Raw genomic sequence first — 24,606 nt, 5'->3', positions numbered from 1 at the left:
TAAGAAGCTCAGAATTAGATAAGTACTCAGTTATAACACTTTCATCCCAGATTCCTGAATAGGAATTTGTCTATTGTTTTCTGAATAGCCTTTATCTTTTATCCTATCTTTATTTTAATATTTTGTTTTTTTATGTCCTAATATCATAAGCCATGCAAGCTATTAAGTAGTCAATATTTTTAAAATAGCATTTCACAATCCCCAAAATATGTTTTGTTTCATGTCTGTGTCTTTGGATAGTAATATTAAAAGTTCTTTGCAAGAACATCTCTATTATAATGAAATTGATTTTGTATTTGACTTTGCTTTTTGTTTTGTTTTGTTTTGTTTTTTGTTTTTTTGTCTTTTTAGGGCTGTACCTGCAGCATATGGAGGTTCCCAGGCTAGGGGTCAACTCAGAGCTGTAGCAGCCCACCTACGCCACAGTCACAGCAGCTCGGGATCTGAGCCACATCTGCAATCTGCACCACAGCTCACGGCAGTGCCGTTTCCTTAACCCACTGAGCAAGGCCAGGGATTGAACCCGCAACCTCATGGTTACTACTCAGGTTCATTAACCACTGAGCCACAACGGGAACGCCTGACTTTGCTTTTTTAAGATTAAAATGTTCTGTCATATGTAATCATATATTCTATCATATAGAATAGGTAGCCAGCCTTAGTTGTGTAATTACTAATGATACTGCGGAACTTCCTCTTTCTCACTCAGAAGCAAGGCATTTGTCACCCAGTGCTGTCCTGCTTCACTCCTCTTCCTCCTCCTCCTAACCAAATAGAAAACATTTTATATGGGTAATGTCTTAGTACATTTCAGTACAAAATAAGTTTTCTTTGTTGCTTTAACCAACATCTTCATTTGAAGCCATTTGGTTTAGGATGTCAGACTTGATGCTGTACTTGATTTTGTCCTTTAGAGTTGAGTCTTCATGGTTCTCCCCCAGATAGTTTCCGCTGTCTCTAAGGAGAGTTACAGGCTTTAGCTTTAGAAACTCTATTGCCGGGAATGGCTGCAAGCACACAGTCCTGCCTTGAGTCATCAGTCTTCTAACACTTGATGCCTGCTCTAACACCAGTTCATCAGTAGGGCCCCTTCCTTCAGATTCTACATCTGCTCTACCTCCAAGTTGAGCACAGGTTGGGAGCCTTTCCCTGTTCCTAGGGGATTCTTTTTTCAAATATCATGTTTAAAAACATTCAATACGTAACATGAAAACCGAGCTATTCTAGTTAAACCAGGATTTGGGGTGAGGGGCACTGTGATAGCCTTAACTACCTTGCTTCTTTAACATAACCCCTTCTGCAGTAAGGACCTCAGGTGAGTATGTTTTCCAGCACTTAAATTTGATTGTGATTAGTTGTAAACCATACAATTTCAGTAGAATTACTCTTTTCCATGGTCTATCTTTAAGTTTCTTGAAAGTTTCTGCAAAGTATATCATAGAATGATATTCTCTTTGATTATTGCTGTAATTGTGCATAAAGGTTTATTCTCAATCACTGTTACCACAATGACATTTTTAATAATTATCAGTGGAAATGGAGCCCAGGTGTCGTTAAATATATCAACTTAGAAATCTGTATATTATGATTGCTATATACTTTCATTTTTATCTAGGTAGAAGTTTTCAGACTTCTTTTTTTCCTAAGCATTACAATTCTGCTTCTCCCTAACAACATAGATAGGATAAGGGGACGCTGTGCTGATTGGTCTGGCAGTAGTAGGGTTTGGCTTGAGCCCTGGTCCTTGACCCCTGGCTTTCTCTTGGCAGTCTCTGAGGTTGGAAACCACTGAATTAGGCAATATCAAATAAATCCTAAATCATATGGTCACAAAGCCATAAGTTATCTTTAAAATTATTACTTTACCTCTTACTACTTTTTTCAGTTAGTAGATTGAAATTTTCAACTTTGGACTTTAACCTGCTCTTCTCTGTGCAATTGTTTTGGTTTTGTTTTTTTGTTTTTTTTTAAAGCATAATTTTAAATGTAGCCCCTATTGGAAAAACAGTCCTTTGTTTGCCCTTTACTTACACAGCTCTACTACGCAGTACTTCTCATACCAGATGTGTGGCATTTCTCTGACACCAGTTGGATGTCCTGTCTGTCATTTAGTTCAGTTCTGACACTATCCGGAATTAGCATCAGATCCCATCAGATTAAGGGCACAGTCCCACAAGGGGACTGAGACACCAGTTGCAAGTACCACATTGTCACCTATACTTCTAATGGATCGGCTATAGACAAGGATTCCCATGCCCCCTTCCTTGGGTTTGATAATCTGCTGGAATGGCTTGCAGAATCCAGGGATACACTTAAGTTTACTGGTTTGTTACTGTCTTTTGTCCTTTTTTTTTTTTTTTAAGGTCCACACATGCATCATGTGGAGGTTCCCAAGCTAGGGGTCAAATCACAGCTGCAGCTGCTGGCCTACACCACAGCCACAGCGACTCGGGATCCGACCCCTGTCTTTGACCTATACTGTAGGTCACAGCAACGCCAGGTTCTTAACCCACTGAGCAAGGCCAGGGATCAAACCCATGTCCCCATGGATACTAGTTGGGTTCGTTAACCACTGAGCCATGATGGGAACTCCTTACTGGATTATTATTAAGAGTATAATTAAAGGAGCTCCATCTGTGGTGCAGTGGGATCACTGGCTGCATCTTGGGAGCACTGGGATGCAGGTTTGATCCTCAGCCCAGCACAGTGGGTTAAGGATCCGGTGTTGGTGCAGCTGCAGCTTGGGTTTCGACGGTGGCTCAGATCTGATCCCTGACCCAGGAGCTCCATATGTTTTGGAGTGACCAAAAGGAAAAAAAGGATGTAATTTTTAAAAATAGAGATGAACAGCCAGATGAAGAGCTATATGTAAGGTCAGGTATGTGAGAAGAGGCAGAGTTTCCATGCCCTTTCCACACACACTCTCCTAGCACATTTATTCATCCATCAACACGGAAGCTCTCCAAACCCTGTATGTTGGGATTTTTATGGAGGCTTCATCACATGGGCATAATGGGTCATTAACTCAGTCTCTAGCTCCTCTCCCTTTCCTGGAAGATGGTTGATGTGGCTGAAAGTTCCAAGCTTCTAATCACTCTTTGATCTGTGTGGTGACCAACTCCCATGCTGAAGCTTTCTAGGGGCCCGCAAAGAGTTGCCTCATTAGAACAAAATAGGAATTCCCATTGTGGCTCACCTGGTTAAGAACCTGACATAGTGTCCATGAAGATGCACGTTCTATCTCTGGCCTCACTCAGTCAGTTAAGGATCAGTCGCAGATGCAGTTGGGATCTGATGTTGCTGTGGCACAAATCTCAGCCAGTTCAGACCCCTAGCCTAGGAACTTACATATGCTGCAGGTGTGACCATTAAAAAAAAAAAAAATTCTTAAGGATATAAAAGCTCTGTGTCAGGAATAAGGGTTGAAGATCAAATATTAGAAGAAAAGATATGTCAGGTTCTCTTATCACTTAGGAAGTCATGAAGGTTTTAAGAGCTCTGTGGTGGAACAGGACCAAAGACCAAGATGTATTTTTTCTGTTATTTCACAATCCCTAAAAAGCGGTAACTATATCTTTCCTAATCGTGGGAAAATCTCCAAAGTACTGCTGCAGTACTATGTGCCAGTTAGGTACATTGTACACATTAATGAAATTCACAGGTTGCTTTCTTCTGTTGGTAATTTATGTTGAACCCAAGAGAGTCTCCAGTTGATCTAGTTGTATGCAGAGTATTTAGCTTTAGAGTAGTCTTAATTTTTTTTTACTAAGTAGTCTTTTAAATTGTAGCATTCCTATTTTTGCCATTATTTGCCTTGTAAGATATTTCTTTTCTAAGCGTTACAGCACAGGCCAAAATCTGCTAATAATATCAAGTGTACGTAAATCATACAAAAGCTACAATCATATTCCTTTAGTTATATATTTACAAACTTCAGATTTCTCTGGTTGATACCTGGACTATATACTCTGATGTCTTGATACTGTCATTACTAAAACCAGAAATGTAATCATCCTACTGTTTCTTCCCTTAAAAATAGTTGTAGTTACGTCTTTTTTAAAAAAAAGGGTCCTTTGCACACATGCATGCCATAGCTTTAGAGCTAAGTTTACCATAATAGTTCATCCTGCTTTCACAAATATCACCTGATATTGCTTACATGAAATTTTCTAATCCTCTTTCGTACCTGACCTGTACACCGGCTGTTTTGAAGGGGAGAAGATTATCCATATTTCTTTGCAACATGTATTACAAGTATATTTGGGGGTTTAAAGATAAAAACAAAAGCCCTTTGTTTATGTATGTGCAGTAACAAGTTTATAGTAAAACTCATCTATTTATTTCTCAGGTATATGTTTATTAATAAAACAGTCTCTTTCAAATAAAATTATTTGTTTTTTTTTCCCTAACCTTAACCATACATACATAACTCCGTTAAAAATTAAGTAAATATGGGAATTCCCATCACAGCTCAGCAATTAATGAACCCGACTAGTATCCATGAGGACTTGGGTTCAATCCCTGGCCTCATTCAGTGGGTTAAGAATCCAGCGTTGCCGTGAGCTGTTGTGTAGGTCTGAGACGTGGCTCAGATCACGAGTTGCTGTGGCTGTGATATGGGCTGGCAGCTATAGCTCTGACTTGACCCCTAGCCTAGGGTGTGGCCCTAAAAAGACAAAAGACAAAAAAAAAGGAAATGTAACTTTGCATCCATTTTAACTAAAGTAAGAATCTTCAGTATATCATCCTAGATTGCAGAATTTCTTTCTGATGGAAATAAAACTTAGTTTCTGGCACATGTTATTACTTCACATTGATTTAGCTATCGTGAATGTTGCCACAAAATAGATTGTCTGCAGAAAAGCAGTGGACTCTAATATACTAAAAGCCGCTTGTTTGTTTTTTGTTTGGGGGGTTTTTTTGGCCACACCTACAGCATATGGAAGTTCCCAAGCCAGGGATCAAACCCACGCCACAGCAGTGAGTTGAGCCACTGCAGTGACAATGCTGGATCCTTAACCTGCTGTGCCACAAGGGAACTCCTAAAAATCCCTTGGTTTTTTTCGTTTGTTTGTTCATTTTTGTCTTCTTAGAGCCACACTCATGGCACATGGAAGTTTCCAGGCTAGGGGTCGAATTGGAGCTATAGCCACTGGCCTATGCCACAGCCACAGCAACTTGGGATCCACGCAGAGACTGTGACCTACACTACAGCTCATGGCAACGCCGGATCCTTAAACCACTTAGTGAGGCCAGGAATTGAACCTCCCTCCTCATGGATACTAGTCAGATTCGTTTACACTGAACCACACGGGAACTCCCCAAAATCACTTGTTTTAGGAAACCTTAAATAATCTAGGTTTATTTTCATTTAAATTATGGACTTTTATTAAATTATAGATTCAGTGGGGTGTTTTTTTTTTTTTTGTATTATGGACTTTTATGGCTTTCAGATTTGTAACCACTGCTTCCTGTTTCTTTTTACATGCACTAGCATTTCCTCATTCTTAATCTTTCTCTCACCCCAAGCATCCCATTTTCTTTTTCTCTTCTCTTTTCTTTTTTTTTTCTTTTTAGCACTGCACCCACAGCATATGGAAGTTCCCAGGCTAGGGGTCGAATTGGAACTGCAGCCACCAGCCTACGCCACAGCCACAGCAATGCCAGATCTAAGCCATGTCTGCGACCTGCACTGCAGCTCATGGCAACGCTGGATCCTTAACCCACTGAGCAAGGCCAGGGATCAAACCCGCATCCTCATGGGTACTAGTCAGGTTTGTTACCTCTGAGCCACACAGAAACTCCCCATTTTCCTTTTGTACTCTCCTTGTACTCCCCATCTCCCTGTTGACACTTCCCTAAAGAATAGTTTCTGTTATCAAACCAAAAGGTGAGTGGACTTTCTGGAGACATGTGAAACAATTTTTTTTTTTTTTTCTGTTTCTACTTCCTATCAATTCCAGCAAATAGTATTTAGGAGTTCTAACTTCTTTCTAGTTAATCTTTTATAATGTTTTCTCCCCTTTTTAGCCAAATAATAGTTTGTCTTTACTAGATGAACTTTAGTAATCATATGCCTACTAGTCAAAGTATCTCAGTGGTGGCTTTTTGTATATTCGCCAGATCATTATTGGGTTCAGTTCCTTCTTGGTTACCTATGTGCACCTTCAGGGATAACCTCTGCCTGCTTAACGTCTTTGTCACTATTGAAGATTGAGTGTGATTATCAAAAGTTATAGGTGGTCAGCTCTATGGAGGGAAATCTGTATTTCTGTCATAAAGCATCGTGTACAGTGTGTCAGCCCTCTGAGAGTAAATAGTAGCCATCTGGGCTATTGGACTATCTGAGAATGTTCTTGAAGTACAGAAAAAATAAGACATCCCACCCAGTTACTTTCCTATAGACAGACAGGTGGAGATTTTCATACATTTGCATTGGGGAGCCCTCAACATTTGGATTTGGCCGTGTCCTGCAGGACCTGATGACAGCTTACCTTGCAGGGAAGGAGAGTCGCTCCCACATAGCCCTCACGAGTGGTCCTGGAGCAGGAAGTGGTGAAGCAGATCTTCCTGGTTTGGGAGGAACCTGAGGTGGACCTCTCTCGTCCTGAGTCTGGAAGGTAAATTTGTTGTTACCTGTAAATTATGGTTCTGCTAGTTCATGCTATGCCAATCCAGACTTTCAGAGGTATCCCTCCTGCCAGCAAGAGAAGACAGATGACTTGGATGAAGATGGCTCTCAAGCCCTGGGTCATTTAGTCTTCCACACTTAAGAATATTCTTTTTAAGCAAAAGGGCAGATATATCTATGAAATTACTTTATTATTTCAACACATTGAGCACATACTATGCAATGACTGTGGTGCTCTTTTTTTGTTACTGGTTTTGTTTCTTCATTTTTCTTCTTAGAGTGAATCATATGGATTGGTTTAAGAGGGCCTAGCAGAACCACAACCTTACAGGCAAGAACAAATGTCACTTTCTGCTACTTTCTCCTATACCAATCCAGACTGTAGGGACCAAAACATAACATCCCCCACTAAAATGACCATTAGCTTTATTTTTTAAGTTACACCTATTTTCCTTAATAAAATGTGACTAAAAGTTGTTTTCTCCAAACAATCAAAAAGATTTTTTAAAAGGTCAGTGTGACATTGTCATATTTAGCTCAAAAGGGAGTCAGTCCTTTGTACCAAATTCACTTAGCAGTGTGCTAACAAACCCGCAACTTGTCAGCATAACCATGCCTCTTCCTTCTCAATGAAGAAGAAAGCCCATTCCACAAGATTTGGCAGCCGAACAAAGAGGGATGGATATCCTACTTAAATGCATACATTTCACTGCATCTGTCTGCTCTAACTGGTTCATCCTCACAGAAATTAATACACAGTCTTTGTGTTGATACCCTATATTCTTTCCAGCCTCTCCTTTTCTGATCATATCTGCTGGCAATAGGGATGGCCCTACAGTCTAGAATGATATAGGGGGAGACAGCAGAACCTGAAGAGTCCATTCTTTCAATTTAAAAATAGCAGAAAAGGGTAGACCTAATGGATGTATTATTTTTTGCGCAGCTTAGGAAGATAGTTATGTGTATCCTTCCAGAATCACAAATAGTTGAGATAGGCCACTGTCTCCAGGTGACTGAAGAGTATTCTTTACTTGATACTTAAAGCAATAGCCATAAGTTGACTCTGTGTTTAGTATCCTAGTTCAGTATCATTTGACATTTTCTTCCTCTCCTTCAGAAATTCCATAAACTATTGAGAGCATAGGGGTTGAGTAATGTTTTAGGCAATCCTCCTGTGGGGTTATCATCCACCAAGGTATGAGCAGCCTTGCATGGAAGACATGTGCCCAGTGTCTAGATGGACTAGTGTGTATTAACTCTTAGATATCTTTATTTACTCATCTTTGAGCTATTTGTCTTTTCCTGATCTGCTCATATTATCAGGCCTTTTATAACATTCCCTAATCTTTTTCTCTGTGGTCAAGGTTCTAAATTATGTTTAATAAAGAGCTCATTATCAGAGTTCCCCCATGGCTCAGCAGGTTAAGGATCCAGCAGTGTCACTGCTATGGCTCTGGTTACAGCTGTGGCACAGATTCGATCCCTGGCCCAGGAATTTCTGCATGCCGCAGGCACAGCCAAAAAGCTGGTTATCAAGGGCTGTAGAGACTGATATTGTAAGCATTTAAATTCCTAAATTTGGGAGTTCTCATTGTGGCTCAGCAATAACACACCCGACAAGTATCCATGAGGATGGAGGTTCGATCCCTAACCTCGCTCAGTTGGTTAAGGATCTGGTTTGCCATGAGCTATGGTGTAGGTTTCAGACACGGCTCAGATCCAGAGTTGCTATGGCTGTGGCATAAGCTGGCAACTACAGCTCCAATTCGACCCCTATCCTGGGAACTTCCATTTGCCACGGATACGGCCCTAAAAAGACAAAAAAAAAAAAAAAAAAGCTGAATTCACTTATTTGGTTTAATTAACCATTGCATAAACTCTTATTAATTGTAAATTACCTCAAATTTAAGAATTAAAATATAATAGAAGTTGTAACTTGGGAGCATATAATAGATTTTGGAAAACCCCTTCATGATATTCATTTAATCATTTTCTGAATCCCCATCTTAATAGTTTGTGTGCAGGCCATTTATTACCAGGTCTAACATTGAAAATTTTCTCTTTGTTTATAGTAATTCTTGCAGAAGAAATTTTGAAATAATAAATTACTTAATTTACCATGGTATGATTCTTCAAAAACTCTTGAACTCCATCTTTTTAATAATTATCTGGTGCTTTTGCCATAGGTCTGTTTTAACAGACTGTAAATCTATTCTATGAATTAACTTAAGTTGAAAATATAGGTAACTAAGCTTCATTTCTCTGTGTCATTGGAAACCACATTGCTGACTGGAATTATCTTTCTTCTTGCTCTTTGAATAGATCTTTTAGAATTAGAGGTTAAGGTAAAGTACATTCATTTAGTTCATATTAAAAATAATGAATGTCTTAAGTCACTTTTTTCCTGTGATACCTATTATCAAGTTTGTAATTTGGCTTTTGCAAAAATTGGTACTCAAGTTTTGTATTAGGGGAATATTGAATTTTGAACTTGATGTGAATCTCTTCTGATACATGTGGCTTCTCTTGAACATCTTGAGCTTGTCCTTAACACCAGCTTTTTCCAAATAGGATTCTGTGAAAAAGGAAATAACAGTTACATTTTTAGAGAAAAATGAATGAATTAAATGATATTTTTAGTTTAATTTTTCCATGATTGATGGTAATGCTTGATTTTGAATGATGTATTTCAGGCTTTTATTTAATAAGATGATAATTTAATAATTTTTATATGACAGGCACCCATGGGGACCTGCTGGGGTGATATCTCAGAAAATGTGAGAGTAGAAGTTCCCAATACAGACTGCAGCCTACCTACCAAAGTCTTCTGGATTGCTGGAATTGTAAAATTAGCAGGTGAAAAGCATGCATAATAATTTACTAAAAACGTCAATTATATTTGTAATTTATAAGAAAACATGTTTGTAAATTTTCAAATATTGCCAAATAAGTATGATATAGGGCAGAAGTTAGCATTATTTTTTTCTATAAAGGACCATACAATAAATGGAATTCCCATTGTAGCTCAGCAGTAGTGAACCCAACTAGTATCCATGAGGACATGGTTTGATCCCTGGCCCCACTCAGTGGATTAAAGATCCAGCATTGCCTTGAACTATGATATAGTTCACAGACATGGCTTGGATCTGGTGTGGCTGTGGCTGTGGCTGTGGTGTAGGCTGGCAGCTGCAGCTCCAACTCAACCCCTAGCCTAGGAATTTTCATATGCCTCAGGTGTGGCCCTAAAAAATTTTTTTAAATAAAATTTTTTTTTAAAGACCAGACAATAAATATTTTCAGCTTTATGGACAATAAAATCTCTGTCACAACATTTAACTCTACCGTCATAGCATAGAAGCAGCTATAGCAATACATAAATGAATAGGCATGGCTGTGTTCTAGTAAAACTTTATTTATGGGCACCGATATTTGAATTGCATATAATTGTTACATATCATTATTTTATCTTTTTATTTTCAACCATTTAAAAATGTAAAAGCCATACTTAGATGACAGACTGAAAAATAAAAGATATCAGGCAGTAGGCCAGATCTGTGGGCCATATATAATTTACCAGCCCCTGGTAAGGGGAAGTACTTTGCATAGTAATAAAAAATTGAAGTACTAAAGAAAAGTTATATAATCCATAACATCGAAAGTAAGCTAGTGTTGACATTTTCATCAGTTTTGGGTACTGTCTTTTTCTTCATTCTCCACCTCTTCCATGTACCCTAGCCCTTATTATATTAGTGCTCATGAAGTAAACATGTTAGGTATCCACTGTGTTAGACACTGGGCAGGTGACATGCAGACGTTTAAGATTTGGTTTTCTCTGCACCCTCACATCTGTTAAATATTGAATACCTTTGTGACAGAGGTGTTCAGTGAGTGGTGGGGTAGGATACTGTGGTACTGCGAAGAAGGAGCAGCTGCTCACATAGTAGAAGTTGTCCTAAGAGTACTAGAAGGAGGTGTCTTACTCATCCTCGTCTTTCTAGTCTTACATCCTGTCATCCTCCCCAAAACACCCTGCCTGTAGCTCCGGGTGTACTGCTGATAGACTTAATTTACCCAAAAAAATGATAATCTGTCTTCAATGTTTTCTTTGTCCTTAAAAGATCTGAACAGTTAGGATTTATAGCTATCGATGAATTTCACCACACACTGCTTACCAGGTTTTTTGTTGTTTCCCAACATAAATGATCTGTTCTGGTGAGATTAGTTTCCCTCCTCCCTCACATGGCATGTTCGGTCAGCTCCATGCCTTTTACTCACTCACAAAAAAAGTGTCCCATGCTCCCTTCTTACCGTGTTTAACCCAGTTCAGTTCCTGTCTTTTCCTTGAAACATTTGCCCAGGTATATAAGCATTTTCTAAATAGTTATACTCTTCTCTACACTTTAGTTTAAAACAGCAGTATATGGTTTCTGTCCTAGATGTTTAAGTCAGTTGCATTTAAAGAGATCTAGGGAGTTCCTATCAAGGCTCAGTGGTTAACAAACCCTACTAGTATCCATGAGGAATCGGGTTTGATCCCTTGCCTCGCTCAGTGGGTTAAGGATCTGGCATTGCCGTGAGCTGTGGTGTAGGTCAAAGATGCGGCTCGGATCCCGAGTTGTTGTCCCTGTTGCATAGGCTCTGATTCGACCTCTAGCCTTGGGAATTCCATATGCCATGGGTATGGCCTTAAAAAGACCAAAAAAAAAAAAATAGCTCTAAATATCAGTGCATTTAATATCCAAGAATTTATTATCTTAGGTTTTACATTTGTATTTTATCTAACTGCAACATCTCACTTTAAGCTGCTTTACTGACATCTTGGAAGTGAGCTTAATATTCCTGAGCCTAGAGCTCAGCAATAGTTAGTGGACTCATAAGTTGTTTTGTGAGTTACTGAATTTTAAAACTAAAGGTTTAAGACTGTGAACTTTCATCGTACATATTAACACATGAAAATGCTGACTCAGCATAACTCCTGGCTGAAATAGAACTCCTGGGGCGGGGCAAGTTTCTGCTGTGACTCAGTGGTAATGAACCCGACTAGTATTCATGAGGAATCAGGTTCAATACCTGGCCTTGCTCAGTGGGTTAAGGATCTAGCATTGCCATGAGCTTGTAGTGAAAGTCGCAGATGTGGCTCAGATCCTACATTGTAGTGGCTGTGGAGTAGGCCAGCAGCTGCAGCTCTGATTAGACCCCAGCCTGGGAACTTCTGTATGCTACAGGTTTGACCCAAAAAAATAAATAAATAAAAGTTTATTGGGACTTTTTATTGCACTAAAGACTTTAAATTAAACATTAATCTATTATCAATATAAGGTTTATTCAGTTATAAACAGTATACATCATATTCTGTTCTTTCTAGGAGATCAATCTTCCTGTTTATAGATTGTATACAGTCCTGTTTGTAGATTGTATAGATTTTAAGTTATTTCACATATTTTTATTTGTGTTTATTGAACTTTTTTTTTTTTTGGTCTTTTGTCTTTTTAGGGCTGCACCCGAGGCATATGGAGGTTTCCAGGCTAGGGGTCTAATCGGAGCTACAGCTGCCAGCCTTCGCCACAGCCACAGCAATGCGGGTTCTGAGCTGCGTCTGTGACCTACACCACAGCTCACAGCAACGCCAGATCCTTAACTCACTGAACAAGGCCAGGGATCAAACCCAAGTCCTCATGGATGCTAGTTGGGTTCGTTAACCACTGAGCCACAACAGGAACTTGTATTGAGCTTCTTCACCTAGCATTTTTAAATCTAATTTCCAAATAAACAAAAAAATTTACACTCTTGAAGAGGGCACATCCAAATTATCCAAGAATAATTTGGTCACTTGATCTACTGGATGAAGCAGTTTCTTTGAAATGTACTTTTTTTTTTTTTCTTTTTGCCTTTGCTTTTTAGGGTCGCACTCAGGACATACGGAGTTCTCAGGCTAGGGGTCCAGTCGGAGCTGTAGCTGCTGTCTTACTCCACAGCCCCAGCAACGCAGGATCCGAACTGCATCTGTAACCTACACCACAGCTCACAGCAACACCAGACCCTTAACCCACTGAGTGAGGCCTGCAATCAAATCCAAAACCTCGTGGTTCCTAGTCGGATTCATTTCCACTGTGCCACAACAGGAATTCCCTGAAATGTACTTTTAACTGGATTTCTGTGACTTAACAGGATTATACTAATTTACCATAATTTTCTTTATTTCCAAAACTACAACTTCTAGTAGAACTTTCCCACCCCTGTTTTCACTGAGAACTTCTTTCCTAGAATTTAAGTAACTGTGGGTAAAGTTGAAATATATTCAGAGGAGGAGGCCATGCCCTGAAAACAGTTAAATGAGTTTAATCGCACTATTCAAATAGTTATCAGTTTCATTCATATACCAGTAGTGGCAGCAGCCTCTGGGAACTTGTTAGAAGTGCAGATTCTGAGACTCACCAAGATCTACTAAATCAGAATCCTGGGGTTTGCGGCCCAGCCATCTGCCTGTTATCAAGCCCTGCACTTGAATCCATTGCAGGTGTTCACCAACATCTGATGACCACTACCAGCAGCTATATCTGGTTTTATTTCATTTGGTTTTCTTATTATGAAAAGAAATAAGATTTGTTGATTGTTGGTGATTGATTTGTTGGTTTCAGGTTACAATGCCCTTTTAAGATATGAAGGATTTGAAAATGATTCTGGTCTGGACTTCTGGTGCAATATATGTGGTTCTGATATCCATCCAGTTGGTTGGTGTGCAGCCAGTGGAAAACCTCTTGTCCCTCCTAGAAGTGAGTAGCTTCTTTACCTTTACTGTAACCTAAATATATGCACTTTAATGAAATTTCATGCTTAGTCACAGTGAAGTGACTTAAAAATTAAAATAGTATTTTTTGGTTTGCTAGCAAGACATATTTGCTTTCCCTATTTTTGTTACTCTTCTTCATAGCTATAATTGCAGGAAAATTTGTTACTTTTTTTTTTTTTTAACAAATAGCTTATGATGGAATTCTACTCTTTGCTAAAGTGTAACTGGTTATTTCTTTCATTTTAGCTATTCAGCATAAGTATACAAACTGGAAAGCTTTTCTAGTGAAACGACTTACTGGTGCCAAAACACTTCCTCCTGATTTCTCACAAAAGGTAAAGTCAGGATCTTAGAAAGGACTGAAGTGGCAAATAAAAGCTCTTAAAAAATGGAGTAACCTCACAATTTTTAAGGAATTGTTTTAATTTAGTGAGTCAGATGACCAATGTTAACTGTTGAATACACTCAGTATTTTTATAGTACTACAGATATTTTTATAGTATTGCAGTTATTTGTAGACCTTTGTCATGAATACCTAACAGCTTTTTTTCTGCTTTTGTTTCAAGGTTTCTGAGAGCATGCAGTATCCTTTCAAACCTTGCATGAGAGTAGAAGTGGTTGACAAGAGGCATTTGTGTCGAACACGGGTCGCAGTGGTGGAAAGTGTAATTGGAGGAAGATTAAGACTAGTGTATGAAGAGAGCGAAGATAGAACAGATGACTTCTGGTGCCATATGCACAGCCCATTAATCCATCATATTGGTTGGTCCCGAAGCATAGGCCATCGATTCAAAAGATCTGGTAAGCACCTGTCACAAGAACTCCTGTTGAAAATATCCTTGAGGCTAAATTGTACTACTTAGTTATTTTTCTTTACGGAATAGAATAGATAAAAACTAGCATTCTAGTTACCTGGGCTGCTTATTCTACCTTAATTAGGGAAGCTTCATATCGGAATATTAATATCCTAACCAGTTCATTTATATTCCTTCCATTTCTGCCCAAGTAAAACAATAATGCACTTTTGGAGTTCTCTTGTGGCACAATGGATTAGGATCTGGTCTTGTCACTACTGTGGCTCAGGTTGCTGCTGTGGTGTGGGTTGGATCCCTGGCCTGGGAACTTAACACATGCCATGGCTGTGGCCAGGGGAAAAAAAAAAAAAAAAGCTCTTTTGGTCACATTTGTTTTCTTACACATTTTCATCCAGCCCATTTGAAAGCTCTAAAGGTAGCCTTTCCAGGAGTTCCCGTCATGGCTCAGCAGAAACAAATCTGACCAGTATCCATGAGGATGCAGGTTCAATCCCTGGCCTCGCTCAGTGGGTTAAGAATCCAGCGTTGCCGTGAGCTGTGGTGTAGGTCGAAGACCCGGCTCGAATTCTGCATTGCTGTGACTGTGGCGTAGGCCAGCAGCTACGGCTCCCATTTGACCTGGGAACCTCCATGTGGCCCAGGTGCGGTCCTAAAAATACCAAAAAAAAATAAAATAAAGGTAGCTTTTCCCTTTCCATTCAATTTTAGTCAAAATAGCAAAGTTAAGACTAAGTTTAGTCTTAACTACTAAACACATTAGAACATAATTCTAAAGTTGTAATTCTCCTAACTAGGGAATTTTCAGCACTCCAGTTGGCTGACTGTATTTTGATAGCACATGTACTCTGAAGAGAGAAAGACTTTTAAAGAATATCATTGACCATAAATGTAGAAGGCATGTATTCTCGCCATATTTTAGCGTATCTACATACCTTGTGAGTTTGAAACCTTCAAAGAAACGTGGTTTTTGGTCTTCTCACAAATGCTGACAGATTAGTATGTAACTTTTCCTTGTAGATATTACAAAGAAACAGGATGGACATTTTGATACACCACCACATTTATTTGCTAAGGTAAGAAAGTTTTTATAAGAACCCTCATTTATAAACTAGGTTTGAAAGAGGGTTGTGGGTTTTTTCCCTAATATTTTGGAAATCACAATTACATATGTTCACCTAAAAGGATTAAGACCTTATAATCCATATGTGTCACAATTATTGATTATAACTATTCTTAAATTCTGTCTATTGCCTGAATTCTCTCTATTCCCTAATGGAAGTCTGAGTTATAATATTAGGTAGGTAGGAGAAGGCACTTGCTATTTTCATCTGGTAAATCTTTTCATATTGGTATTATTTTAATTACTAAAATGATAACAGTTGTAATAGTAGATGTGCTTTCATGTAATTCTTTAGGTAAAAGAAGTAGACCAGACTGGGGAATGGTTCAAGGAAGGAATGAAATTGGAAGCTATAGACCCATTAAATCTTTCCACAATATGTGTTGCGACCATTAGAAAGGTAAGAGAATAGGTTGTAAAATATGGAAATGCAGTTATCAGAGCTGGGTTTAAGGTAATAGGAGGAACCCCTAACATACTCATTTTGATATAAAATTTGTGCATCTGGGTCTTCACTGGGGAGAAGGTTACTAGTCATTTCAAAATAAATTCGAATTCTTGGACGTTCCCTTGTGGGTCAGCGAGTTAAGGATCCAGCCTTGTCACTGCTGCTGCTCGCATCACTCTGTGGCTCAGGTTCGATCCCTGGCTGGCACCTTCCACGTGCCACAGGCACAGCCAAAAAACAAAAAAAAAAAATTAAGCATTCCTGCTGTGGCGCAATGGGATGGGAGAAATCTCTACAGCTCCAGGACGCAGGTTTGATCCCCAGCCCAGCACAGTGGGTTAAAGGATTTGGTATTGCTGCAGCTGTGGCTTAGGTCTCAACTGCAGTGCAGGGAACTCCATGTGCCAGGGTGGGGCAAAAAAAAGAAAAAAAAAATTGAATTGTCTTATCAGAGGTTCTCTTTTTTTGTTTGTTTTTTTGTTTCGGGTTTGTTGGTTTGTTTGTTACTTAACCTGCTGTGCAGCAAAGGAACTCTACTGGCTTAAGGCTTTAAACTATGTTGAAATGCAAATCACAATTTAATTATATCTTTATGTAGATAGATGCTGGATCAACAGGTTGATTTTTTTTTTAGTGTTTTGTTTTTTGTTTGTTTGTTTGTTTTTGGTCTTTTTAGGGCTGCACTTGCAGCATATGGAAGTTCCCAGGCCAGGGGTCGAATCAGAGCTACAGCTGCCAGCCTCAGCCACAGCCACAGCAGCTCAGGATTGAGCCGCATCTGTGACCTGTTCCCCAGCTTACAGCAACACCATATCCTTGACCCACTAGGCGAGGCCAGGATAGCCCAAGTCTATGTGGAAACTCGTCAGATTCGTTTCTGCTGCACCACAATGGAAACTCCCAGAGGTTCTCTTTTTATATATCTTCTTGTCCAGATTGTCATCTTGAGTCTGCTGCCTTTATCTTATCAAGTTAGAGGAGGAATATTTTAAGTTACTTCCTGATCAGAGCTTCTGGTCTAATACAAAATTGTAACAAGGCCAAGTTTAGGATCAGTTTCCTGTGTTTCCATTTTGTGCTTTTTTTTCCCTGTTTTTCCTTTTTTTCTCTTTTTCCTATCTTCTGAAACTGCTTTTACAAAAAGGTATAGAAGAGCGGTTCTCAATTCTCAGTAAGCATCAGAATCTCCTGGGACACTTAAAAAAATATCGTTAACTAGACCTCTTCCTCAACCCCACCCCACCCCCAATTCTGATTTAATCAGCCTGGTTTGGATTCCTAGCATTGGCATTTTTTAAATATTAATCTTTTTTAAGTTTTATTGGAGTATAGTTGAATAACAAAGTCCAGGTGATTCTCAAGTACAACCAGGGTTAAGAATTGTTGATCCAGGATTTCCCACTGTGGCTCAGCAGTTGAAGAACCCGACTGGTATCCATGAGGATACAGGTTCAATCCCTGGCCTCACTCACTGAGTTAAGGATTCTATGTTGCCACAAGCTGTGGCATAGGTTGCAGAGACGCAGCTTGGATCCAGCGTTGCTGTGGCATGGGCCAGCAACTGCAGCTCCAATTGGACCCCTAGCCTGGGAACTTCCATATGCCACAAGCGGCCCTAAAAAGACCAAAAAAAAAAAAATCTGTTGATCCAACATCGATTTACATAAAGATATAATTAAATTGTGATTTGCATTTCAACATAATTTAAAGCCTTAAGCCAGTAGAGTTCCTTTGCTTCACAGCAGGTTAAATATCCAGTGTTTCACTGCTGTGACTCAGGTTGAATCCCTGGCCCAGGAACTTCTGCCTGCTGTGGGTGCGGGAGCTTGGGGGGGAGACCTTAAGCCGAAAGAATTGAATTCTTTTTGTAATTTTTATTTTTTCCGTTATAGCTGGCTTTAAAGCCGAAAGAATTTAAAACAGTTATGATAGCAGCCACGTCACATGCACTTACTTGTGTTCAAGGTCACATAGCTAGACCAGACTGCCTCCTGGTCTCTTCACCTGACTAGGGATCAGAACCACCTGGTACTATTTAAAACATAGATCTCGGAGTTCCCATCATGGCACAGCGGAAATGAATCCAATTAGGAACCATGAGGTTGCAGGTTCGATCCCTGGCCTTGCTCAGTGGGTTAAGGATCCAGCATTGCCATGAACTTTGGTGTATATTCGAATCTGGTGTTGCTGTGGCTGTGCTGTAGGCCGGCAGCTATAGCTCCAATTCAACCCCTAGCCTAGGAACCTCCACGTGTCTTGGGTGCAGCCCTAAAAAAAGAACAAAAAAAAAAAAAGAGAGAAGAAAATACTTAATGAATTCTTGCCCTGCTGGGTTTGGTTTGGATTCTTATAGAACAAGATGAGGCATATAAAAGTAAGTTAACACCTAAGGTCAACTATGATTTTAGAAAGGCACAAGTACTGTTGGAAATCAGATAAAGAAGAGGTTGGAGGAATCAAGGAAAGCTTTATGGAAGAGAGGGCATCTGAATCGTCTTGAGTAATGGGGGTGGGGGGAATGGGCCAAGCAGAGATTCAGGAGGAAACTGTGCCCTGGAAAGAGAATATGTACAGAAGCATCAGGACTGGAATGTACAGGCCATGCTTAGGCAATGGGGAGTGTTTCACACAAAACCAAACTAGTTGATTTGAGGAGTTCCTGTCGTGGCACAGTGGAAACAAATCCAACCAGGAACCATGAGGTTGTGGGTTCAATTCCTGGCCTTGCTCAGTGGGTTAAGGATCCAGTTTTGCCATGAGATGTGATGTAGGTCGCAGATGAATCTCAGATATGGTGTTGCTATGGCTGTGGTGTAGGCCAACAGCTGTAACTCCAACTCAACCCCTAGCCTGCAAACCTCCATATGCCACAGCCCTAAAAAGCAAGAAAATAAAATAAAATAAAAAAACAAGTTGCTTTGAATATTCTGGGCCAGGCTTTTTGTTTCTAAGGAACAGAAACCCACTCAAATGAGCTCTAGGAAAGGTACTGAGGGTGCAGGGGGCACTCCCACAGATGTGCAAGGACACAGGGATGAGACCTGGCAAGTGCTACTCTCCACTTTTCAGGGTCCCCTTTGTTCTTTCTCTGCTCTTCATCTCTGCCACTGTTCTTTCACTCTGCCTCAGTCGGTGTCCTGTCGCTCAAGCCACCTGTGATAGCTCCTAGCTCTATCTGTACCACATAGCCTTGCAGTCCAGTTCCAGCGCATGACTTGACTGCAGTCTCTGTGTCTGTTAATTCTAATTCCTCAGAGAAAATCTACACTGAGCCCAGCTTTTGGCTTGGCCCTCTAAAGATTAGATACTAGTCTTTGATCTAGTCAGCTTATTTAGAAAGGGAGGAAAGAATCTCATGTGAATCTAAGACCTCCTATCCAGAAGTCTTAGAACTGTTACGGTTAAAGGGAAAGTTAGTGTACATATCCATTATGGTCGAAATAACTAGGAGAAAGGAACTTGCAGGCAGAGGCAAAAGATGATGTGGAATTAGATTGTGCAGTTTGTAATGCTTAGTCTGGCTATCTGAGCTTTCTTTTTTTCTTTTTCTTTTTCTTTTTTTTTTTTGTCTTTTTGCCTTTTCTAGGGCCGCTCCTGCAGCATATGGAGGTTCCCAGGCTAGGGGTCTAATTGGAGCTGTAGCCGCTAGAGCCACAGCAACACAGGATCCAAGCCACATCTGCAACCTACACCACAGCCCACAGCAACGCCAGATCAGCCCACAGCAACGCCAGATCAACCCACTGAGCAAGGCCAAGGACCAAACCTGCAACCTCATGGTTCCTAGTCGGATTCGTTAACCACTGCGCCACGATGGGAACTCCGTGTCTGAGCTTTCTTTAGTGAACAGGATAAGTTGGTAAAGGTTTTCTGCTCATACCAAAAGGAAGTTTAACTGGGTAAGAGGGGAAATGTCCATAGAGGAAGGCTGAAAGCAGTGGTATCAAACAACATAGTGGAGAGAGAGTTAATGGCAAGGATAAAGGGACTGAATATTTGGGGAGAGCATTGGGGACCCCATGATTGATTGCCTGTGAAAGGAGCAGGAGAAGGCATTGTTGGGTTGGTGCCCTGTACTAACTCTCAGTATGTTCAGCATGCAGGTCAAGTACAGGCCTGGGACACTGAAAAAGTGACAAACTCGTCATAAAACTTGAGGAATTGGAGTTCCCGTCGTGGCTCAGCAGTTAACAAACCCAACTAGCATCCAAGAGGACATGGGTTCAATCCCTGGCCTCGCTCAGTGGGTTAAGGATCCGTCATGAGCTGTGGTATAGGTTGCAAATGTGGCTTGGAGCCTACATTGCTGTGGCTCTCTGGTGTAGGCTGGTGGCTACAGCTCCAATTCAGCCCCTAGCCTGGGAACCTCCATATGCTTCGGGTGTGGCCGTAAAAAGACCAAAAAAAAAAAAAATTTGAGGAATTGTTGGCATAAAAGTCACTCATTGAAGCATTGGGTGTGGACTAAAAGAAATGGAATAAAATCAGAAATAAGGATGTGAGGTGAAAGAGTAGCCACCAAAACAATGTGAAAGGAATGAACAGAGAAGTGAAAAGGTGGATGGGTATACTATAATGAGAGTCTGGGAGAAAATGTTTCAAAAAATTGAGGCTTAGCGGTAACGAATCTGACTAGTATACATGAGCACTCGGGTTCAATCCCTGGCCTCTCTCAGTGGGTTAAGGATCTGATGTTGCTGTGAGCTGTGTGTAGACACAGCTCAAATCCCGAGTGGCTATGGCTGTGGCTTAGGTCAGCAGCTGTAGCTCCGATTCGACTCCTAGCCTAGAAACTTCCATATGCCAGGGGTGCGGCCCTAAAAAGACAAAAAATTTTTTTTCTTTTTTGAGAACAGTATGTTATGGGATAGCTGCAGGGAGGCCAAAGTGTTGGGAGGAAAGGCACTGGATTTGACAAACTAGGAGGTAGTTGGTGAATTTAGTAGCTGAAAAGGGTAAGGACAGATGTCAGACTGCAACGAGTTACACTGTATATAACTTGAATTTGGTCTCTGGGTAAAGAGTATAAAGGAGTTCATTGTACTATTCTTATACCTGTTCTGTAAGTGTGAATGGTTTAAGTTTTTTTTTTTTTTTTTTTTTCAAGCTCCACCTGTGACATATGGAAGTTCGCAGACAAAGGATCAAATTTGAGCCTCGGCTGCATCCTGTGCCACAGCTGTGGCAATGCTGGATACTTAACACTGCACCACAACAGGAACTCCCAAAATAAAAGATATTTCCTGTAATGGGAATGGGGTGACAACAGAGCATAAGAGATGGTGTTTTAGGAGCAAGGTACCAATAATGATAGGACAAGATGGATAAGTTTGTCTTGAGGGGCAAAGAAAGGACCACTATTACAACAATCTGAGTGGCTAAAGGAAGGACTTGAGAGGCCCTCACATAGTTTTTGTCGTAGTGGAGCACGATTATCCAGAGCATGAGACAGGTAAAGTTAGAGCTTGAGGAAGGTAGAAAAAGTTTGGGAAAACCCCTTTATGTGATAAATCACAAGGAAATAAGTTATTTCTGAGTAAAATTTAAAGCTTAGCCGAGACTAGGTACTTAAATTATAAACAGCAGACAGCCTTAGCCATTGACAGAGACACTGTTATCCCTAGACTTCTGAAATCACTTCTGTGCAGCCATGCTTTAGTTTCTGGCACACTCTAAAATGTACACAGATTTTTTTCATTACAATTCCAGTTATTTAACAAAATTCAGTGAAGAAGCATTTTTGACTTTTAAGAGATCTTTATGTAATAGATTTTTCCTTTTTGGTTAGTGATACTAATATTAAATACTTGGAATTTTTTTCATTTAAAAGGTGCTGGCTGATGGATTCCTGATGATTGGGATCGATGGCTCAGAAGCAGCAGATGGTTCTGACTGGTTCTGTTATCATGCAACCTCCCCTTCTATTTTCCCTGTTGGTTTCTGTGAAATTAACATGATTGAACTTACTCCACCCAGAGGTACTTCTTCCTAATATATACACTGAGTTTTCATCTTTGCTTTTTACATGGTACCTGTTAACATTTACCACAGCTCTAGATTTCCTGCTGTATGAAAATAAGAGTATATGTGTGTATATATATATATATATATATATATATATATATATATATATATAAACACACACAAGAGCTGTTGGGTGCTCTGAAAACATAACGAACTGTATCCTAACTAGCTTTAATAATTGGTATAAAACTTTTTCTGAGCATCTATACATTTTATAATATGAAATAATATTCTCAAGCCCTGTTGAGATGGTGATTTAGGCTCAAAAGTCTGTTGTACACATAAACTTTTTTTAAAAAATACATACTTTAGGAGTCCCTGTTGTGGCGCAGCGAAAACAAATCCAACTAGGAACCATGAGGTTGCAGGTTCTATCCCTGGCCTCGATCGGTGAGTTAAGGATCTGGCATTGCCGTGAGCTGTTGTGTAGGTTGCAGATGTGGCTTGGATCTGGCGTTGCTGTGGCTCTGGCATAGGCTGGTGGCTACAGCTCTGATTAGACCCCTAGCCTGCGAACCTCTATATGCTGTGGGTGCGGCCCCTAAAAAAAAAATAGATACTTTAGGCTGTCCCGTTGTGGTGCAGCAGAAACAAGTCTTACTAGGAACCATGACGTTTCAGGTTCAATCCCTGGCCTCACTTAGTGGATTAAGGATCTGGTGTTGCTGTGAGCTGTGGTGTGGGTCGCAGGCGTGGCTCAGATCCCAAGTTGCTGTGGCTGTGGTGTAGACCAGCAGCTGTAGCTCTGATTAAGCCCCTAGCCTGGGAAGCTCCATATGCTGTGGGTGTGGCCCTTAAAAAAAAAAAAAAAAAAAACTTTAGCTTTTGAGGAAAAGCAAGTTTTCATCTTTGGATTACCGTGTGACTCTTTAAAAGCAGGTATATGCTTAAATAGCTCTTATGGTTTAAGCAATGACTTTCCTAATTTCAGTATCTGAGCCTTAGGTTTTTTTCTCTTTAAGAAATGGAGAAAAGCCAAAAGAGTGGACTATTAAAAAAAAAAAAAAAAGTATTTGCCCAGCCTGTTTTCTTTCTTACAAAGAAAGAAAAATATTACTGAAAAGTGTTAAATGTTAGGCTATTCTAAGCCTAGGATGGAAAAAGCAGAAGTCTGTAGTTCTTACAGAGTGAGGAGGGGAGAGTCACTTTGGCATTAGAATAAGTGGGTACTTGTTTCTGTCTAAAAAAGAGGAAAATCCATATAACAAGGAGGAACTATCAAACTCTACAGCATCAGAGCACAATTCATATAACACAGAGCTTGTCATATAACAAAATCTGTGATTATAGTGTATACTAAATTACTTTACATCTGCATTTTAATATATGCTCATTTTAAAAGAACTGCTAGTTAAACTAGTTGTGTTTTTCAGGTTACACAAAACTTCCTTTTAAATGGTTTGACTACCTCAGGGAAACTGGCTCCATTGCAGCACCAGTAAAACTGTTTAATAAGGTAAGTTTTAAATGATGCCTCACAAATGCAAATCAGTGTTGGTCAGAATGTCTTTGCCTTATGCTAGAATTCCTAAGATTAATATGAATATATAATAGTAAAACAATGCTAAGTATTTTCTTTACATAGGACTTTTAGGTTGTTTCCAGATTTTGTTTTATTTTTAATCTGAGTAAAATAGGAATGAATACATTTCTTAAGTAGTGCTTAATATGCTTCAGCCTCATATGTTTCAATAATTAAAGAATTATTTCAGATTTTTTGGTCTAAATTGTCAATTTGTTGTGTTCTTTTTTTTTCTTCCTTAGTAATGGCGGATTATACATTCTTCTTTTCACCAGTGTTAATGTTTTGCTTCTCCACGTTAGGATGTTCCCAATCACGGATTTCGTGTAGGAATGAAATTAGAAGCAGTAGATCTCATGGAGCCGCGATTAATATGTGTAGCCACAGTAACTCGAATTATTCATCGTCTCTTAAGGATACATTTTGATGGATGGGAAGAAGAATATGATCAGTGGGTAGACTGTGAGTCCCCTGACCTCTATCCTGTAGGGTGGTGTCAATTAACTGGATATCAGCTACAGCCTCCAGCATCACAGTGTAAGTTGGTATACAGAAAAGGTGTCCTTTTGTAAAAATCAGCAATTCTCGGAGGACTATCTCACATAAATCATCTTGTGAGCTCACAGGACAAGAATATACCTAAGTCTGATTGGTTGCCAGGTAAGATCTTAAGACTCAACGACAATATCACAGAATCAGACCATGTGTACCATGGCAGTGTGAACTCAGTAGTCAGTTACATAATGACTATAGAAACACAACATCAAGAGCACTCACCAAATTAAACTGTACTTATTTTAATGAGTTTAAAGTTACAGGCTAATAAATTTTATGTTATTGGTATATTTTAAGGACTTATTGAATAAGTAGTGGAATCTGTCTGGTATAGAAGTTCATGGTTTTGCAGGAAAAAGTACCCTTATTTTTGAAACATCGTATACTTTTATAAGCCTAATGTTCTTGGTAAACTAACTTCTATCTAGATTTGTAAGGAGTGTCTGGTACCAATTTTCCCTTTTATTTTTCAGCATCAAGAGAAAGCCAATCAGGTTCATCAAAGCAGAAGAAAAAGGCTAAGTCCCAGCAATACAAAGGACATAAGAAAAGTGGGTCACCATGTGGTGTTTATATACACTTTGTAACTTGTTAACCAGTTGGGGTCTTAAATATTCTTGCACAGAAATGATACCCTTTTTGAGAGCAGACAACTGTGCATTCTGTATTATGCTTAAAGGTGCAGTATGCTATAAAAGGCA

The 24,606-nt window shown here is 39.7% G+C and overlaps 1 protein-coding gene across 18 annotated transcripts in view; it reads left to right on the top strand.

Moving 5' to 3' along the window:
* Positions 1-24,606, top strand: part of MBTD1 (mbt domain containing 1) — a 73,761-nt gene that overhangs the window by 35,486 nt on the left and 13,669 nt on the right. For 16 of the 18 annotated variants that reach the window (XM_047759174.1, XM_047759172.1, XM_047759170.1 and 13 more), the window contains 10 exons: positions 9,370-9,487; positions 13,270-13,404; positions 13,668-13,756; positions 13,988-14,222; positions 15,254-15,309; positions 15,652-15,756; positions 21,635-21,782; positions 23,202-23,284; positions 23,653-23,887; positions 24,379-24,456. In XM_047759174.1, coding sequence (XP_047615130.1) covers positions 9,370-9,487; positions 13,270-13,404; positions 13,668-13,756; positions 13,988-14,222; positions 15,254-15,309; positions 15,652-15,756; positions 21,635-21,782; positions 23,202-23,284; positions 23,653-23,887; positions 24,379-24,456 — 1,282 coding nt within the window. Of the gene's footprint in view, positions 1-6,501; positions 6,621-9,369; positions 9,488-13,269; positions 13,405-13,667; positions 13,757-13,987; positions 14,223-15,253; positions 15,310-15,651; positions 15,757-21,634; positions 21,783-23,201; positions 23,285-23,652; positions 24,011-24,378; positions 24,457-24,606 lie in introns of those variants that run through there. The other 2 variants (XM_047759180.1, XR_007132012.1) reach the window with 2 other exon arrangements.

Source organism: Phacochoerus africanus, chromosome 14 (assembly GCF_016906955.1).
Source record: "Phacochoerus africanus isolate WHEZ1 chromosome 14, ROS_Pafr_v1, whole genome shotgun sequence".
NCBI lineage: Eukaryota > Metazoa > Chordata > Mammalia > Artiodactyla > Suidae > Phacochoerus > Phacochoerus africanus.
This window is presented reverse-complemented; position numbering and strand designations above follow the sequence as displayed.